Raw genomic sequence first — 15,439 nt, 5'->3', positions numbered from 1 at the left:
TTATTTTTCAATTTGTTGCAGTCATTACATACACTTTAAGTTGTCGGACAAAATACATAATTTCATATTTTCTTCTTTTACATGGCTGTAGTTGCTCTGCTAGAGGGCCAGATAACAAATGTTCTGAAACCACGTTTCATAATTATTCTAATGTAAGCTGTGATCTTATAATCAGTGTATTGCATATAGTGAAACTATACTGACAGAGTCTTGTTAATGGAGAGGAATGTGCTGATCCCAACTGAAATCTGATAACCTTTATAATTCGGTTCATAACTGACAGTCGTATGCTTTGATATACAAGAATACTTCAGCATAAAGCTTACATTGTACTGTACAGATGTAAACATGATATAACCTAAAAGCTTCATGATATTTTAGGCATTTAAGTGCCACTTCGATCCAGAGTAATGAGCATTTCGGCATTTAATCATTATCTATCCCATAAGCCAATTGCCCACGCCCCGACCTGCATCACTCACATCTTCACACACACACACATGAGCTGTAGCGAGGCATGCATTCCTTCCAGGGGCACCAAAAAGGTTTCAGTCTCGCTTCCTCAAGGAATTGATTCAAGCAACCTGACCGTGGAATTTAACCCTGAACACACGCACACACACACACACACACACGCACACACACACACACGCGCACACACAGAGAGAGAGATACCTTGAAACATGTAGAAAAGTTTGCAATAGATATTACACAAACAAGACATAAGTATGCAGCCCTCTTCGTTGACCAAGGGAAGACCTCACCCAGAGTAGTTTAAGGAGTGAAACCTTAAAGGTGAGCTCATAGTTTCAATTAGAGTGTATTTAAAGGATAAGGCTCATCATATTCTTGAGTTTTATTATTGAAAAACAAATCCCATAAAATACATACATCGTCCTCAACAATAATAGTTTGGCTGGGGAACTATACTTTAACTAAATATTAATTCCCTAAAACAGCTGGGCACTGTAGTTTTGAACGATTATTACTGAAACTAGAGTACACAGGACATGTGTTGGGTGCCCATGTTCTAGTCACCGGTGCATCACGTAGCTCATGATGAGTTGTTGTTGTTTTTGGATAACAATGCAGGGCCAGGCTAAATCAGATTGGGGCTGTACGGACTATGTGTTTTACTTGAATCAGTTCATGGTTGGTTTTAGTCTTTTCATAGGATTTGTTGAATGAGAGAAACCTAATATCACCAGACTCATCCTTTCAGGACCATGTTGGTAAAAGATGGAGACAAACAGAGGGAAGTATTTAAAAGGACAATATTGGACTTTAATTTGCCATACAGGGACTGTGGGACTGTGTGGCCATCGACTCAATCAGTTACAGAGCCAGAGGAAATGTTTCCTTCTTGACTTGATGTGATGATTATGTAAGAGTCGGGGGCAGAAGAGATGAATATCGTTGCACAGTTGGCATTCATAAATAGGATTGTTTTTGTCATCCTATAGATGTGTGTCAGAACATCTTCCCAATGTACCAAGATGATGATGATGATGATGATGATGATGATGATGATGATGATGATGATGATGATGATGCATGGAAACAATTCTGCAAGGTTGGCTCGGAGGAACCCTGCCTCCCTTCTTCCCAGCCTCTGGCCTCATCTGAGAGATTAATCAGCTGAAAAATAAATACATGGAGAGTAATTAGACAAATGGAAGAATGCATTATACATACATATATATATATATATATATATATATATATATATATATATATATATATATATATATATATTTGTTTCTACTATTGTGTCTCAGCTGAAAGATTATATAGAGCAACAATTATATTGTGATAGTGACATTTTCTGAGCTAATACAATAGATGAACTGGAGTGATGAGATCTGGATGAAACAGTAAAAGTAGTTAAAGCCTTTTAGCAAATGACGTTTTAACATAAAGCCTTCAGGGAGTAAGAGGAGGCAGTGTGAGAGCTCTGTAGAGCTGAACCCACTATAGAAAACATTGATTATTGCAGCTATAAAGTTTAATTCATGCTAATATTACTGCAAGTTTCCAAATGTCTCCTTTAACACATCAGCAAATATTAGTGTTGTGAGAGTCACATTGACATGTGTCACTACTCTAATAACAGAAAATACAGGAACAGGTGACATAGCCTCTTTAAACATGATATGTCATGTAGCTTAATACGTTTAGATAAGGAGGCTCGTTTTGAAAAACAATCTAACATTGTTAATTCAATATCTATGTTTTTTTGGTGGGCTTCAACAAACGCAGTTTCCCAGAAGCCCTCAGCGAAAAAGAGGTCCATTGTGGAGGAGGTCAATGCAGCTCACAAAGGTTTCTAAACATCTGAGTTTATTGACCTTCAAATGACTTCTGAAGAGAATGACGTAAGCAAATCTGTAGATATTTCCCCAAATAAGCCTGGTTGAGCAAGGCCAGCTTCAGGAAAGGTACAGCGCTACACAAAAAAGTGCCGCAAAATCCTTAAAGAATTCTTGTTTTTCATTCCCAGCCTAATCAAAACCTCTGGCCGCTGTCAGTTAGCATAACCTTGTGTTATAATCCCGTGGCCCTCGTGTTCATTATTCACTTATCTCCTGTTGTATGGCAAATACATGTACACAGACGTTGAGTATTTCTACGACATCATGTCCATCCATCATGTAAAACTGAGACTGGCCATTAGCAACTGGTTGTTTGTTGGTAACAAACTGATCGCTGGTGTTTTTTTTTTGTTTAGATGTAATCTATTAATCTCCACTGTCCTCTGCACATCTCTATCTAAATGGCCCAAAGGGTGTGCAGACACCAGATGTAACACGTGGCATGATCTCACCTTCTTTGCGCAAGAAACACTTCCAAAGGCAGAAGCAGAGGGACATGACCAACAGGGCCGCCACCGTCGTGACGGAGATCAGGATGGTGAGAGCCGTCCCAACTAGGAGGGAGAGAAACAGGGAAAGGATGAGCAGTTTTAATATCTTCCATATTTCTAGAGACTGCAGTGTGTGAATCCTTGCAGAAGCCAAATACTTTGTTTTAGTTAAACAAACGAGACATAAGATTAGTAGAACTAGCCTTTCCTTATAGTGTGAAAGCTAATATATTAATTTAATTCAACAAAGCAACATTTGGATCAAACGGAGATCTTCGTCAGCTGTCAAATGAATATCACAACACATATACGTGAGAAAGCATGCCTCTATGGAAAGGGCCGAATTAGAAAAACTAAAACTAAGTAAAGATTCAGTACGATGTATTACATTACACGTTAACTTTGTCTAATTTGTATTGTATTGTGTGTTATATTATAGTCAATCATTACATACAATAAGTAAAGCCACAATCTAATATACACAAAATAAATTACTCAAAAGGTATAGGAAGAAGCATAATAAAATGTGCACATATTCCTATTCTAGATTCTTATCAATTAAATCAGATGATTAATTAGAGAATGTACGGTGCTGTGTTGACTTGAATTTACTCAGCGCTATCAGTACAATGTGCAGATCTTTTCTCTGACTTTGGATTTTCAGATTTTTTTTAATTTTTTATCCAGCATCTGCCCAGGTTTTTTTTCGGGGGGGATACACACTCTTTGTGTCCTTTACAGTCTCCAATAATCTCTGCTTTCTTTCATATTCTTTCTTCTTTCATATTCTTACTAGGCTTTTTCTCAAGTGATGATGGCATGAAGAATGTAGAGTATGCCACGAAAAACCTAGAAACAATGCGTTATTGAGGTCAAGTATCATATTTAAATAAAAGTTCACTGAGACCAACTCACTTTTAGTGTTCATGGATACAGCAATCGGGGACTCGAGCCCTTTGTGGTGCACCAAGCATTTGATGGACACATCTTTCAGCAGCCCTGATTGGACCGTGAGCGTACTGATGACCAGGGTGGTGCCGTCGCCCTGTGGGAGCAGTGTCGTCACAGGGGGGCCTTTGGTGCGGTTATCCCTCTCCACATTCCACACTATCTCCGCTGGGGGCCGCGACACCGAGGTGCAGTTGGCTTCGATCACACCGGGAGAGGTGGTCTTGTAGCTCACCTGAGGTTTGGGCAGCACTGGGAGAAACATACAGAGAAAAGAAAGGAAAAAAAACTATCACAACACACGCTTACACAAAGCAAGCTCATACTGTTGACGTATGTGGCGGCATACAAAAAGCACTGTGCCAATAATGCATTCTTATATTATATCTTGTGCTGTGTGTGAAATACACAAAAGAAGACTGGCATATAAACATATCAAAATTCAGATTGACGTTTAGTTTGTTCAGCGTCCTTTATATGCTGGGTTGATACCCGAGAGAAAAACCTTGAAGCCTTTCAAGGTTTTTGTGCAGGAATGTGAATTCCTCTCGTCTGAAGTGCCATAAGTAAATCTCTTGCTGTTTTCAATTCTCTGTTCTCCCTCTGAGGCGGAGCGAGGAATGTAATGCACTGGAACCGACAACATTTGCGTTGGCAAGAACACATTCGGCCACAGATATTGAGCCCTCATAGTTTCAGCGTCTAGTTGGTGAGCTTCCTCCACCGTCGGTCTTGATTGTATCAGATTTACACACCAGGAACAAATATGTATACAAACCTGTGGACAAAGCGGGTGTGAAAGTTGGCTGTTTAAATGTCCTCTATTTCTCACTACGAAGCTCCGGAGAGCTGAGGGTATAGCCGCATATTCAGGTGATCCTTTCCTGTAAGTTCATCACTATTTTCATTTTGTAGACTCACGTTTTTGTTTTGTTTTTGTGTGACTTAATCCATGTTGTGAGATCATGTGTCTTCGTATATGTGTTTTATCTATCGCTGTTTGCGGACAGCACGTGTGAGAGTGGGAGAAAAGGAGGGGGGGGGGGGATCACATCATCCAGGGTGGGGTGAGGGTTGAAGACCGTACACAGCAAGAAGAAGAAAAGAAAAAAACAATCCGTTAATGCTAATCGGGCTTCACTACTGGAATCACCTACTGTACTGTACAGTTCAATTTCAAACAAAAGCACATCTGTGTTGAGATGACTGAGAGAGAAAAGGAGCAGGAGGAAAATGAGCAAAGCGAGAGACAAAGCACAGAGGGAATCTCTGTCTGCTGCAAACACTGATAACAGTCACGCATCCGGACCTCACTCCCTGCCTCCATCATTCCTTCGAAATGCTCCATTCTTCACGTGGACACACTGTTCTGTGTTTGTGCGTTACACAAATCAGCCGACAGCTCATCCTCGCTATATCATGAAAACATTCAGCAGCTGCAATCAGGAAGAAAGAAAATAACATTCCTGTCTAAATCCCAAAGGGTACCTGTCTTTTGCTGTAGACACAAAGTCCACGGTGGGTCTTCTGCATTCACACACATGTCTGACTCCATCATTTCCCCCACAAGATCCTGTCTTCCCACATCGTAGTCACTCACTGTGCATCTGAACAACTCCTACATGTCTTTAAAAAAAGAACATTTGTGCCTGTGAGGTTACCATAAAAGTGACATTTCTGTGAAAGAAAGCAGCACAAGGCAAATGACTGTCATAACAACAAAAGCATTGGCAACAAATGCATCTGCCCTGAATTTCAGATTTTACCAGCATGTGCTTTAAAGATGGAAATGTAGGTCAGCCCGTTGGTCCACCGCTTAAGTCCAGAATCAAATATGTCAATTTGATGGCTTGTCATGACATTTGGTGTGAAATGTGGAACAGACATTCAGTAAGACTTCTAATCTAACGCTGCTGGTCACTGGACAATTCATTCAGCACCACCAACAGGTCAACGTGTTCAATTAAAAGAAAAACACCTAAATTAACTCCCTTCAGCCTGATATGTATTTAGTGAGTAAAGGATGGATTCTGTTTTACTCCCAAAATGAAAACGTCATTTCATAAACGTATCCTTTATTCCAGCACAATAAAGACAAATGTCACTTGTCATAACACAAGCATTGACTCACACTATATTGTTCAACAACCTGCTCTTCCCTCAAGTTTCCCTCAACCTATTCTGTTTCTGGTGTGGGCCATACTTTTATGAAATTTGATATAAGATAATGACCAACAATGGGAGCTGGGTAAAAAGACGTTTACCATAGGTGACGAGGCAAACCCTGGAAGACTTGGGCCCGTCGGCATGTGTGTTGTACAGGCAGGTGTAGCAGCCCTCGTCCTGGATAGCGACAGGCTGGATGGTGAGCTGGCTGTCTGACAGGGAGGCACTCAGCCAGACTCTTCCCTGGAACGACGGCTCTATCATGGGGTCGCTTCGCTTTGCGAAGGACGCCACCTCCGTGGAGTCTCCTCGTGCGGATGTGTGTTTCCACACGATCTGCTGAACCTTCTCAGGCAAACCGTAGGAGCACGAGAGGGAGACCATCTTGCCACTCACTGCTGTCTTGTTGCTTTCAACGGTGATTTGAGCTGGGAGTAAAAAAAATGTTTTTTTACGAGAGCCCGGTGAAGGAATGATGGATGAGGAGAAAAGACAAAACAAAAACAAAAAAAGGGGGACAGAGAAGGGAAAAACAGGACAATATTCATAAATGTGAGGAGGCCAAACATAAACCAGTCACTGGAATCTGCAACAGCTGTTTCTGCTTAGAGAAATGAGCCCTCCTTCTCCCACTGCTGCACCACTCTTTATTAATATGACTGACTGAGCCTCTCAGGGGTTACGCGGTGGTTACATATTTCTCAGTAAATCCCCAACGCAGATTGATTTTGAGATTGTAGGGTGGAGTAACTGTCTCTGGAGTCCTCCGGACTATTGGTTTTGTTTCATTTTAAAAGGGCAGGGGGCAAAAGAGCAGGCTTCAAATATCAGCTATGCCACGTTCACGTAATATTGTTTAAAATTGAATTAGGAGCAGCAGAGCGGGAAAAAACTGCTTGCGACAGCCTCCAAATTGCCCACGCTGACCGTAACTTTCATAGAGCTGGCAAAGTGGCTGCAAATCTATAACACGTAACCACTAATACAACAGATGCAGATTATTTAAAGGAAATCTGATTCCACAAACTCATAAACAGGTGGATTTGAATGATACTGACGCCTGTATCAAACAGAGGACAGATCTCATTCAGGTAAGAGTGCCTATATTGAGAGTAATAATCATTGTAACCATGATCATTACTCAACCTGGCCTCATGTGGATGCTTCACCTGGTCCAAGACCTTCAGAACTGTGTCACAATAGCAGAGATTCTGGAATTTATCATGGGCTAAAATAATACTTCATGTTTCATCCAAACCTCTCCTGTCAGGGCTGAATATATGTCACCCGCATGTTGTTTTTGCTTCACTCCTGCATTCCTAGCTCTGTAACAGGCCAGCGTGTCGTATGGTTTTAAACCTTGGCACTGAAGAACATATCTACTGATACTCTTTTCAAATTGCTCTCAATGTAGGCAGCATCTAGATAACGAAAAATGCATATTGTCCAAACTGTAACTAATTGCTGTTCTTCTGTCTGTAAAAACTGTGTCCTTGTTCACAAAATCAAAGTCGCAGTCATGACAGGACTTACTCACAGGTAACAGTGAGGCACGTCAGTCCCTGCCTTGAACCGGAAGGATGCATGTCGAAGATGCAGGTGTAGCAGCCTTCGTCACGGAAACCCACCCTGCGGATGGTGATAGCTGAGGTGTCTTTCGGGGAGGAGGCGAGCTCCACGTGCTGCTGTCCGCTCACACTGTCTGTGTTGCCGGGTTGGTAGCTGAGCAGGGTCTGGTTTTGGACATCCAGCCAACGCACCTGCCTCAGAGACTCACCTCGTTCCCTCGAGACACTGCACGTGAGAGTGAATGGCTTCTCCACTGGAGCTTCCAGACGCTCTGGTGCCGTTACCTTGCCTGAAACACCCACCAATATATACAATTTAAAAAACACATCATAATATGTATATAGTTTGTTGTGACATGCCTTTTTTTCCGATTTGTTCGATGTCTTTCTAGCATGGCAGACTCACCCTGCAGTCTTCCCACCATCAGGAGGAGTAAACACACCTGCAGACCTTTCCTACAGGAGGCCTGGATCATCATCTTCTTCATCACTCATTTAACAGGGAGGAGAAAGACTACTGAGAATTTCACAAGTAGCAGTCAGCCGAACATGAACTCAAACTCTACATACAATCATATAACTAATACATATGCTATGGTGGTGCCACAGCAATACAGGAATATGTTTGAAGAGTCTAATTTCCTCTGACTCTGAGAGAGAATTCATGTGTTCACTATAGATGTTGCCCAACACATTTAAGTGCATAAAAACATCCAGAAAACTAATGAGTGGGATGCAAAAAAAGTGCTATAACAATATATATTCAACATTCAACATATGAAGCTATCCATATGAGAAATATATCAGACATAAATTCAAACTAATAGTTATCAGAGGTCTTTAAAATGTAAAGAGATTGTTATTTCTGCCACATCACATCACTTAAGTTAAACTTGAAATGCACATAAAAGCATTTTAGTCAAATAACACAACGCATATACAGCAATTACACAAAGTGACCACCATTTTTGATTCGGGCTATATTTTGTATTCCCTGTATCATGGAAAATGATGACATATGACACTCACCTCTACTTGTCCTAATGCAAAAGGTAAAAGACAACAGTTGAAGATGTTCTACCTCTGCAACATCTTGGACATCCTCAAAACCCGGCAGTCTTTCGAAACATCACTCCAGACGAAGCGAGGAACTATTTTTACTCCTCCGTGTGTTTTCTATTGTGCACCCCTTCAGCACAATGAACACCAGCCGGCGGCAGCTCCACACTTCATTCCTCTGGATGCAGTGGCGTTTGTGAGTGCGCGCAAAGCCACGGCGCAGTTTGGATTTACAGCGACCTCTAGTGTCACTTTGTATATTGCTTCGTGATACACCATTAAATGTGTCTACATTTTAAGAAGTTCACGTTGAGTAATTACTCTATTTATTAGGATGTCCTTATGGCCCATATTGCAGTGTGTGATAAAAGATATAACACACGGGAGAAAAAAGTTAATTCGCTCTGCAACTTTAATTTCCAACTCATCTCGATGTACATGAACAAAGATCATTAATACCAATTATAAAGTTTAGTTTACATGCATCCAGAATGTCGATCAAATTCAATTGTTGAAGCATGTATGTAAAACTATCAGAGTAAAGGTATAGTTGTAGTAGTCCAGTTTATAGTTTATCGATTATCAAATTGTCCTCACTGTGACGTGTGCACTGTGTCACGTGAACGGATAGAGCAATGATTACAGAAACAATTTTCACGTAAACAAACAATGATTTACTATCGATAAAATAAAATAAAGTGCTTTAAAAAACGTTTAAAAGTTTATAAATCATCCTACAGTCAGGCTTTTTCTTTTTTGATACGTCACAGTTCTGCGACGGAAGTGTCTCTGCCGGACTCATTTTGATGACGTGACAACATGGCTACCGTCGTAATTTGACAGCGGAACAACAAATGCTCTTACAATGAGCTCATTAGTGACATAAACATTTTAAGCCCGACTTGTTTTTTGTTCATGAGTTGAAACCGTCCTCTACCCTGCGACACCCGAACGGCCCGTTTGTTTCGCGGACTAAACGGCTCTTGGACAGACGCCGCCATGTCGTTCCTGGTGGACTCGGTCATCATGTTCACCTCACAGGTAACGTGCACGCGACTTGGGGAAAGTCGACGCCTTGTAGCGTGTGTTAATTGGGTTACATCCTAACGTGGAATTAAACGCTATCTACGTAACGTCAGCTGTGACTGAGACCATCTTGAACTAAAGTTCACACCCACCCTGAACTTAAAGATGGGTGTGTCTCTTCTCTAAAGTCAGACGGTTAAAGATGTCTTAAAAAACGCTTCAAAATGTTACAGTTTTCTTAGCAGATTACACCCTTCACTTAATACTGAGATAAACACATTCACACGTCAGCATAACAGTTTATGTGGTTTCAACTGTGAATAACGTGTTGTCTTTACACGTTTCTTTTCTTACTCAAACAATGCATTATACATCAGCAACACTCTGCATGACTATTATTCATCTTTGTGCATTTTGGAAATAAATATGAGCAAAACACCGTTGCGCATGTTGCAGCATTTCTTCATTGAAAAAAAAAACGAGACAATGTAATCTGAATAATTCCCATTTATTCCAACACAGGTGCTGTTCTTCGGATTTGGCTGGTTATTCTTTATGCGGCAGCTGTTTAAAGATTATGAGGTACAGTGTTATTGCAAAGCTATTTATTTACAATGAGAAATCTGAGCCTGGTCATCACCAATAGATCAATCACTGGAAGTCCTCTCTGCTAACCATCTTGACTGTTCTTGTGTTTGTTGACAGGTGCGACAGTATATCGTCCAGGTGGTTTTCTCTATCACTTTTGCTTTTTCATGTACCATGTTTGAGCTCATCATCTTTGAGATCCTGGGTGCCTTAAGTAGCAAGTGAGTACATTTTCTGTGAACTATATAAGTCTGTTTCTATTGCTGCTTCTTTCAGATAAATCATTAAAAAAAAATGTCATGTCTTTGCACACAGCTCTAGGTATTTCCACTGGAAGCTGAATCTGTATGTGATTCTGCTGGTCTTAATCTTTGTGGTGCCTTTCTACATCGGATACTTTGTTGTCAGCAACATACGCCTGCGTAAGTAGAGCTGTTTAGCTGGGTATTGAAAAATAAAATAGTGGGTGTCGCTTTATGACGGTTGTAATTTCACACATTATGTCACAGAAAGCTGTTTTCTTTGTGTCTGTGTGAAGTGCAGAGACAGAAGCTTCTGTTTGCTTGTATGGTGTGGTTCACCTTCATGTATTTCTTCTGGAAGTTGGGAGACCCATTCCCCATCCTGAGTCCAAAACATGGTAAGTGCGCGTCCTTCACCTCTCTGGGGAACCTTTATGCCTCGATTCTCCCTTTTTCTTTCTCATGCTGTGAGAGTCCTATATCTGCATATCTTGGTGGCGAAGGGAAACAAACACATATTTTTCGACTATACCTTGAATAGGGAAGGTAGAGCCGTAGTAGCACTCTAGTAGCACTTAAATGTCCCTTACCGATAGCACTTTGTTGTTTAGCACTTTAGTAGCACTTAAATGGCACGTACGGATAGTACTCTGTAGTTATTGAAGAAATTGTACTTGCTTGATTCTTGTTGTTCTGAGTTTGGACTCATGGTTTAATGCACTTATTGTAAGTCGCTTTGGATAAAAGCGTCAGCTAAATAACATGTAATGTAATGAAACACTGTTAACGGTCTGTTGTTGTCTTTTGCCCAGGCATCCTGTCCATTGAGCAGCTCATCAGTCGTGTTGGTGTGATCGGAGTCACCCTCATGGCTTTGTTGTCTGGGTTTGGTGCGGTCAACTGTCCCTACACCTACATGTCCTATTTCCTCAGGTAAGCTTAGCTGTGGGTTTTCTCTCTGGTTACTCCAGCAGCCGCATCGCACAGCTTGTTCATCTTAGTCTGTTTATGCTTCGGACATTATTATCGGGAATGACATCCCTGTTTTCGTGACGCATGCTGCCATTGCTTTGATGCTCCCTGCCTGGTTATTTTCAAAGGAATGTCACAGACAGTGACATCCTTGCTCTGGAGAGGCGGCTGCTCCAGACTATGGACATGATTGTCAGCAAGAAGAAACGGTGAGTAAAAAAACCAATATATATATTATTTATTTTTGTTGCTAGAATGAATGAAACAAATTTTGCATTTATTAATTTGTTCTGTGTACGTGTAGAATTGCCATGACACGGAGGCAGATGTACCAGCGTGGGGAAGACCAGAACAAACAGACGGGATTCTGGGGCATGATCAAGAGTGTCACCTCTCCACAAACAGGCAGTGAAAGTATCCTTTATACTTGTATTGACTAAGATGGCAAAAAGTCTTCATTCAAGCTGTTATCGGATAACTATGTACTAATTGTTTATAGTATTTGTAGTAGATATGAGCCTTGACTTATTCCCTCTAGACCTATCTCTGATCCAGCAGGAGGTTGATGCTCTGGAGGAGCTGAGTCGGCAGCTCTTTCTTGAGACTGTGGATCTGCAAGCCACGAAGGTAACGCACTTGCACTTACACACACACACACACACACACACACACACACACACACACACACACACACACACACACACAGGGCCGTGCAGGCACACTGCTCCACTTAACTGAAGAAAGAGAGTGTATTAAAATACAGAAGAACATGCAGGCTATAATCTTGAATAAAGTTATGTAGATGGAAATAAAAAATCTAAAACCTGACTTACAAGTTACGGTTGGAACAAGTAAACTTTCCTAGCATGTAGCATGGAACGTCCGGCACTTTAAAGTAATGATTGATTGGCAGGTTTGCCTTATGGAGCTGTAGGGAGTTTCGGCCCATTGTCTAGCTGTCCGGCCTGCAACTTCTTTACTGTTTTGGTTAAAAAACAATGCACAATACCTGCTCAGCACCAAACGGCAGACAGACACGATTAGCGTCTTGCTGGTGAACATTATGAAGCATATTCATTCAATATTCAGACATTTCCACGAGGAGTTTGTGAGTTAAATAGGGCTTTTGTTCGTCAGCTCGACACAAACAGGACTCCAAATGAAGGATAATGTTGCTCCATAACGGCTGGATCTGTAAATAAGTAACTCTTTACTAACACGTTTACCAACAGGTTTAATTCAACATTGTCTGGTCCCAGCTCTCAAGTGATCAAAACACAGGTTTAAGCATTCTTTAATTGTCTTGACTTGCACAGTTTGTAGCTCTGACTATTTGATGACTAAACTAAAGGCTCAGTTTAAGGATAATCTGTGTACAGGTGTCAATGCTTGTTTGTGTTTGCCTTCAATTGATATGCACTTCCCCTCTCACCCCAGTTAATTATTAAGGTAGTGGGGTCAGCTGAGGGAGCCGTGGGCCAGTCAAAGATTACACAGCGAGTTAAAAGCATACAAGAAGAGTAAAAAATACACTTAAGTCCTTTCTTCCTTAAGTTATTTCTACATATCCTTAACCCGACCTTACATCTGCCATTATATACACCTACTTATGAAGTTGTTATGGTTAAGTTGTTAGCTTACAAGTGAGTTCTATCACACCCATAACGCACGCATCTATAGAAAAGTCTCATTGGAGTAGTAGTTCTGTGCACTAGTGGCTAGGACTCAATCATACAGTAAAAGTGATATAAAATAATTCACTAAATTGAACTCTCATTAATTCTAGTACTGTGAGGGACCCCTGTACACAGTCATTTGATTCAATGGTAATATCGGCAATATTGATTCATGCTGATTCAACCACACTAAAGCTAAACTTTGGGATCTCTTCAACATCAAAGGAACTTTAGTTAAGCATCTGTCACATAAATATAAATCTGGTTATCTCCAAGATGTCAGGTGTATTACAACTATATATCATCACATGCAGTATAACATCACAGGACTGTATAAAAATAATCTAAAATAAAAGATGAACCTTTGATAGTATACTGCCAGGTCTTGACTTGTCACATGGTTTATTCAGATCAGATTAAAAAGTATTCTGCAGCTGCCCACATTTGAACTGAGATTTAGACTGGAACCTGCTGACATTACATAAACAACCTTTTATCTATACACACTACGCCCTTTTTGATGATCTCCTTTGCCTACATCCCATAAATGATTACCTTGTTCTTTACCAACACCTTTCCTTATCTTTAGGAGCGAATTGAGTACTCAACGACATTCCAGGGGAAATACTTCAATTTCCTTGGCTACTTCTTTTCCATCTATTGTGTTTGGAAAATCTTCATGGTGAGAACATTCACAGTTGTATTCTGGCATTGTATCTTTCCCTCATCTCACACATAGATTCTGTGAGTACGATGGCCCAATCACATTTTGTTGGCTCATTTTTTTATTGTTTGAGAAGTACATTCATTCATTTATTGATTTATTAAAAAAGCCTCTTCATTCCACCACAGGCCACAATAAACATTGTGTTTGATCGAGTTGGAAAGACGGATCCAGTGACGAGGGGTATTGAAATTACAGTGAACTACTTGGGCATCCAGTTTGATGTAAGACACACACACACACACACACACACACACACCTCCTGTAAAGATAATTGTCAGCTCATTATCATCTCTGCCTGCTTTCTCCCCCTGCAAACCTGCTCATGATCGCATTCAATCTTTTCTCACTTAGCCAATTATTTGATTGCGTTATATATCTCACACTCTCAGAATATAGCTGTATGTTTACATTTAAATAAATAAATGATGAGTACAGATTGACAGTTATCGTCTTCTGTCTCTACTTCTGATTATATATTTTTTGCTTTGTTTTTCATGCTCTTTTATTCTCCTCTCAGGTGAAGTTTTGGTCCCAACATATCTCTTTCATCTTGGTGGGGATAATCATCGTTACATCCATCCGGGGCTTACTCATCACCCTCACAAAGGTAAAACTATCACATGATGCATGTTGAAATCCCTACAGACCTTGTAATTATATATGTGATGTATTTTTTTTTTTAATTACGCTGTTTAACCAAAGATGTAACGCTCCTTATCTTTTAGTTCTTCTACGCAATATCAAGCAGCAAGTCCTCTAATGTCATCGTGCTTGTCCTCGCTCAGATCATGGTGAGTGTGTCCGCTTTATAAATATCTTGTAGCACAGAGCGCAGCCTCCGAAGAACAGATAAACCAACACTTTCTCCGTCTGTCTCAATCCACCAGGGGATGTATTTTGTATCATCCGTATTACTGATGCGTATGAGCATGCCGCTGGAGTACCGCACCATCGTGACGGAGGTTCTGGGAGAGCTGCAGTTCAACTTCTACCACCGTTGGTTTGACGTCATCTTCCTGGTCAGCGCCTTGTCCAGCATCCTCTTTCTTTATCTCGCCCACAAGCAGGCACCAGAGAAACAAATGGCCCTCTAATCTCCTACATATCCCCCCCCCCCCCTCACACCTGGATTTGACTACTGACCCATGGGTGACTTTGAATCTGGAATTTAGAGATATCCATAAATCAGTTTTTTTATATTTTTATTTTTGGGAGACGATTATCTCGAATGCTTCTTCCTGAATCAGGAATGGCTGATTGTTTGATGCAAGCGATGGGGAACTGTTGGAGCACAACAACAAAACTTGGAAAGTGGACTTTCTAGAATTAAAATATTTGCAGAACAGACATTGCTATTAGTAAATACATTTGACCTGCTTATGTAAACTCATTGTTTTGGCCAAAACAATCTTTTCATTTCTTTTGTCTGAACACACTGGAGCTGTAATGTTCACAGCAAATCTGTGCTTCACTCCTACTGAAGACGATATGAGGAAAACGTAGATGTCATTCATGATCTCCACTATGAAGAAACATATGTCAGTTAATTGTGAATAAAAAAACAAAAACTCAGTATGTTTTCATTTATGGTGTTTGTGAAAATT

At 40.7% G+C, this 15,439-nt stretch overlaps 2 protein-coding genes across 4 annotated transcripts; one reads left to right on the top strand and one right to left on the bottom strand.

Annotated features, from left to right (window-relative positions):
• Positions 1-8: 8 nt before the first annotated feature.
• Positions 9-8,784, bottom strand: zgc:113337 (uncharacterized protein LOC503741 homolog). 2 transcript variants are annotated; one of them, XM_034561916.1, is made up of 7 exons: positions 8,575-8,784; positions 7,952-8,035; positions 7,515-7,835; positions 6,076-6,405; positions 3,779-4,063; positions 2,825-2,926; positions 9-1,638 (listed from the first exon to the last, which is right to left on the bottom strand). In XM_034561916.1, the coding sequence occupies exons 2-7, from the start codon at positions 8,031-8,033 to the stop codon at positions 1,631-1,633; spliced, it is 1,128 nt and encodes a 375-aa protein (XP_034417807.1). In that variant the 5' UTR covers positions 8,034-8,035; positions 8,575-8,784; the 3' UTR covers positions 9-1,630. The 2 variants fall into 2 exon arrangements, with proteins under 2 accessions (XP_034417807.1, XP_034417808.1); XM_034561917.1 differs by having other exon boundaries at positions 7,952-8,062; positions 8,575-8,746.
• Positions 8,785-9,393: 609 nt separating this feature from the next.
• On the top strand, positions 9,394-15,407 carry si:ch73-390b10.2 (Golgi pH regulator). Of its 2 annotated transcripts, XM_034561750.1 has the most exons (14): positions 9,394-9,645; positions 10,153-10,212; positions 10,336-10,439; positions 10,534-10,640; positions 10,757-10,858; positions 11,273-11,393; positions 11,561-11,641; positions 11,737-11,846; positions 11,971-12,059; positions 13,698-13,790; positions 13,961-14,056; positions 14,353-14,442; positions 14,561-14,626; positions 14,723-15,407. In XM_034561750.1, the coding sequence occupies exons 1-14, from the start codon at positions 9,604-9,606 to the stop codon at positions 14,927-14,929; spliced, it is 1,368 nt and encodes a 455-aa protein (XP_034417641.1). In that variant the 5' UTR covers positions 9,394-9,603; the 3' UTR covers positions 14,930-15,407. The 2 variants fall into 2 exon arrangements, with proteins under 2 accessions (XP_034417641.1, XP_034417643.1); XM_034561752.1 differs by lacking the exons at positions 9,394-9,645; positions 10,153-10,212; positions 10,336-10,439 and having other exon boundaries at positions 10,762-10,858.
• The last annotated feature ends 32 nt before the right edge of the window (positions 15,408-15,439 follow it).

Source organism: Cyclopterus lumpus, chromosome 21, assembly GCF_009769545.1.
Source record: "Cyclopterus lumpus isolate fCycLum1 chromosome 21, fCycLum1.pri, whole genome shotgun sequence".
NCBI lineage: Eukaryota > Metazoa > Chordata > Actinopteri > Perciformes > Cyclopteridae > Cyclopterus > Cyclopterus lumpus.
This window is presented reverse-complemented; position numbering and strand designations above follow the sequence as displayed.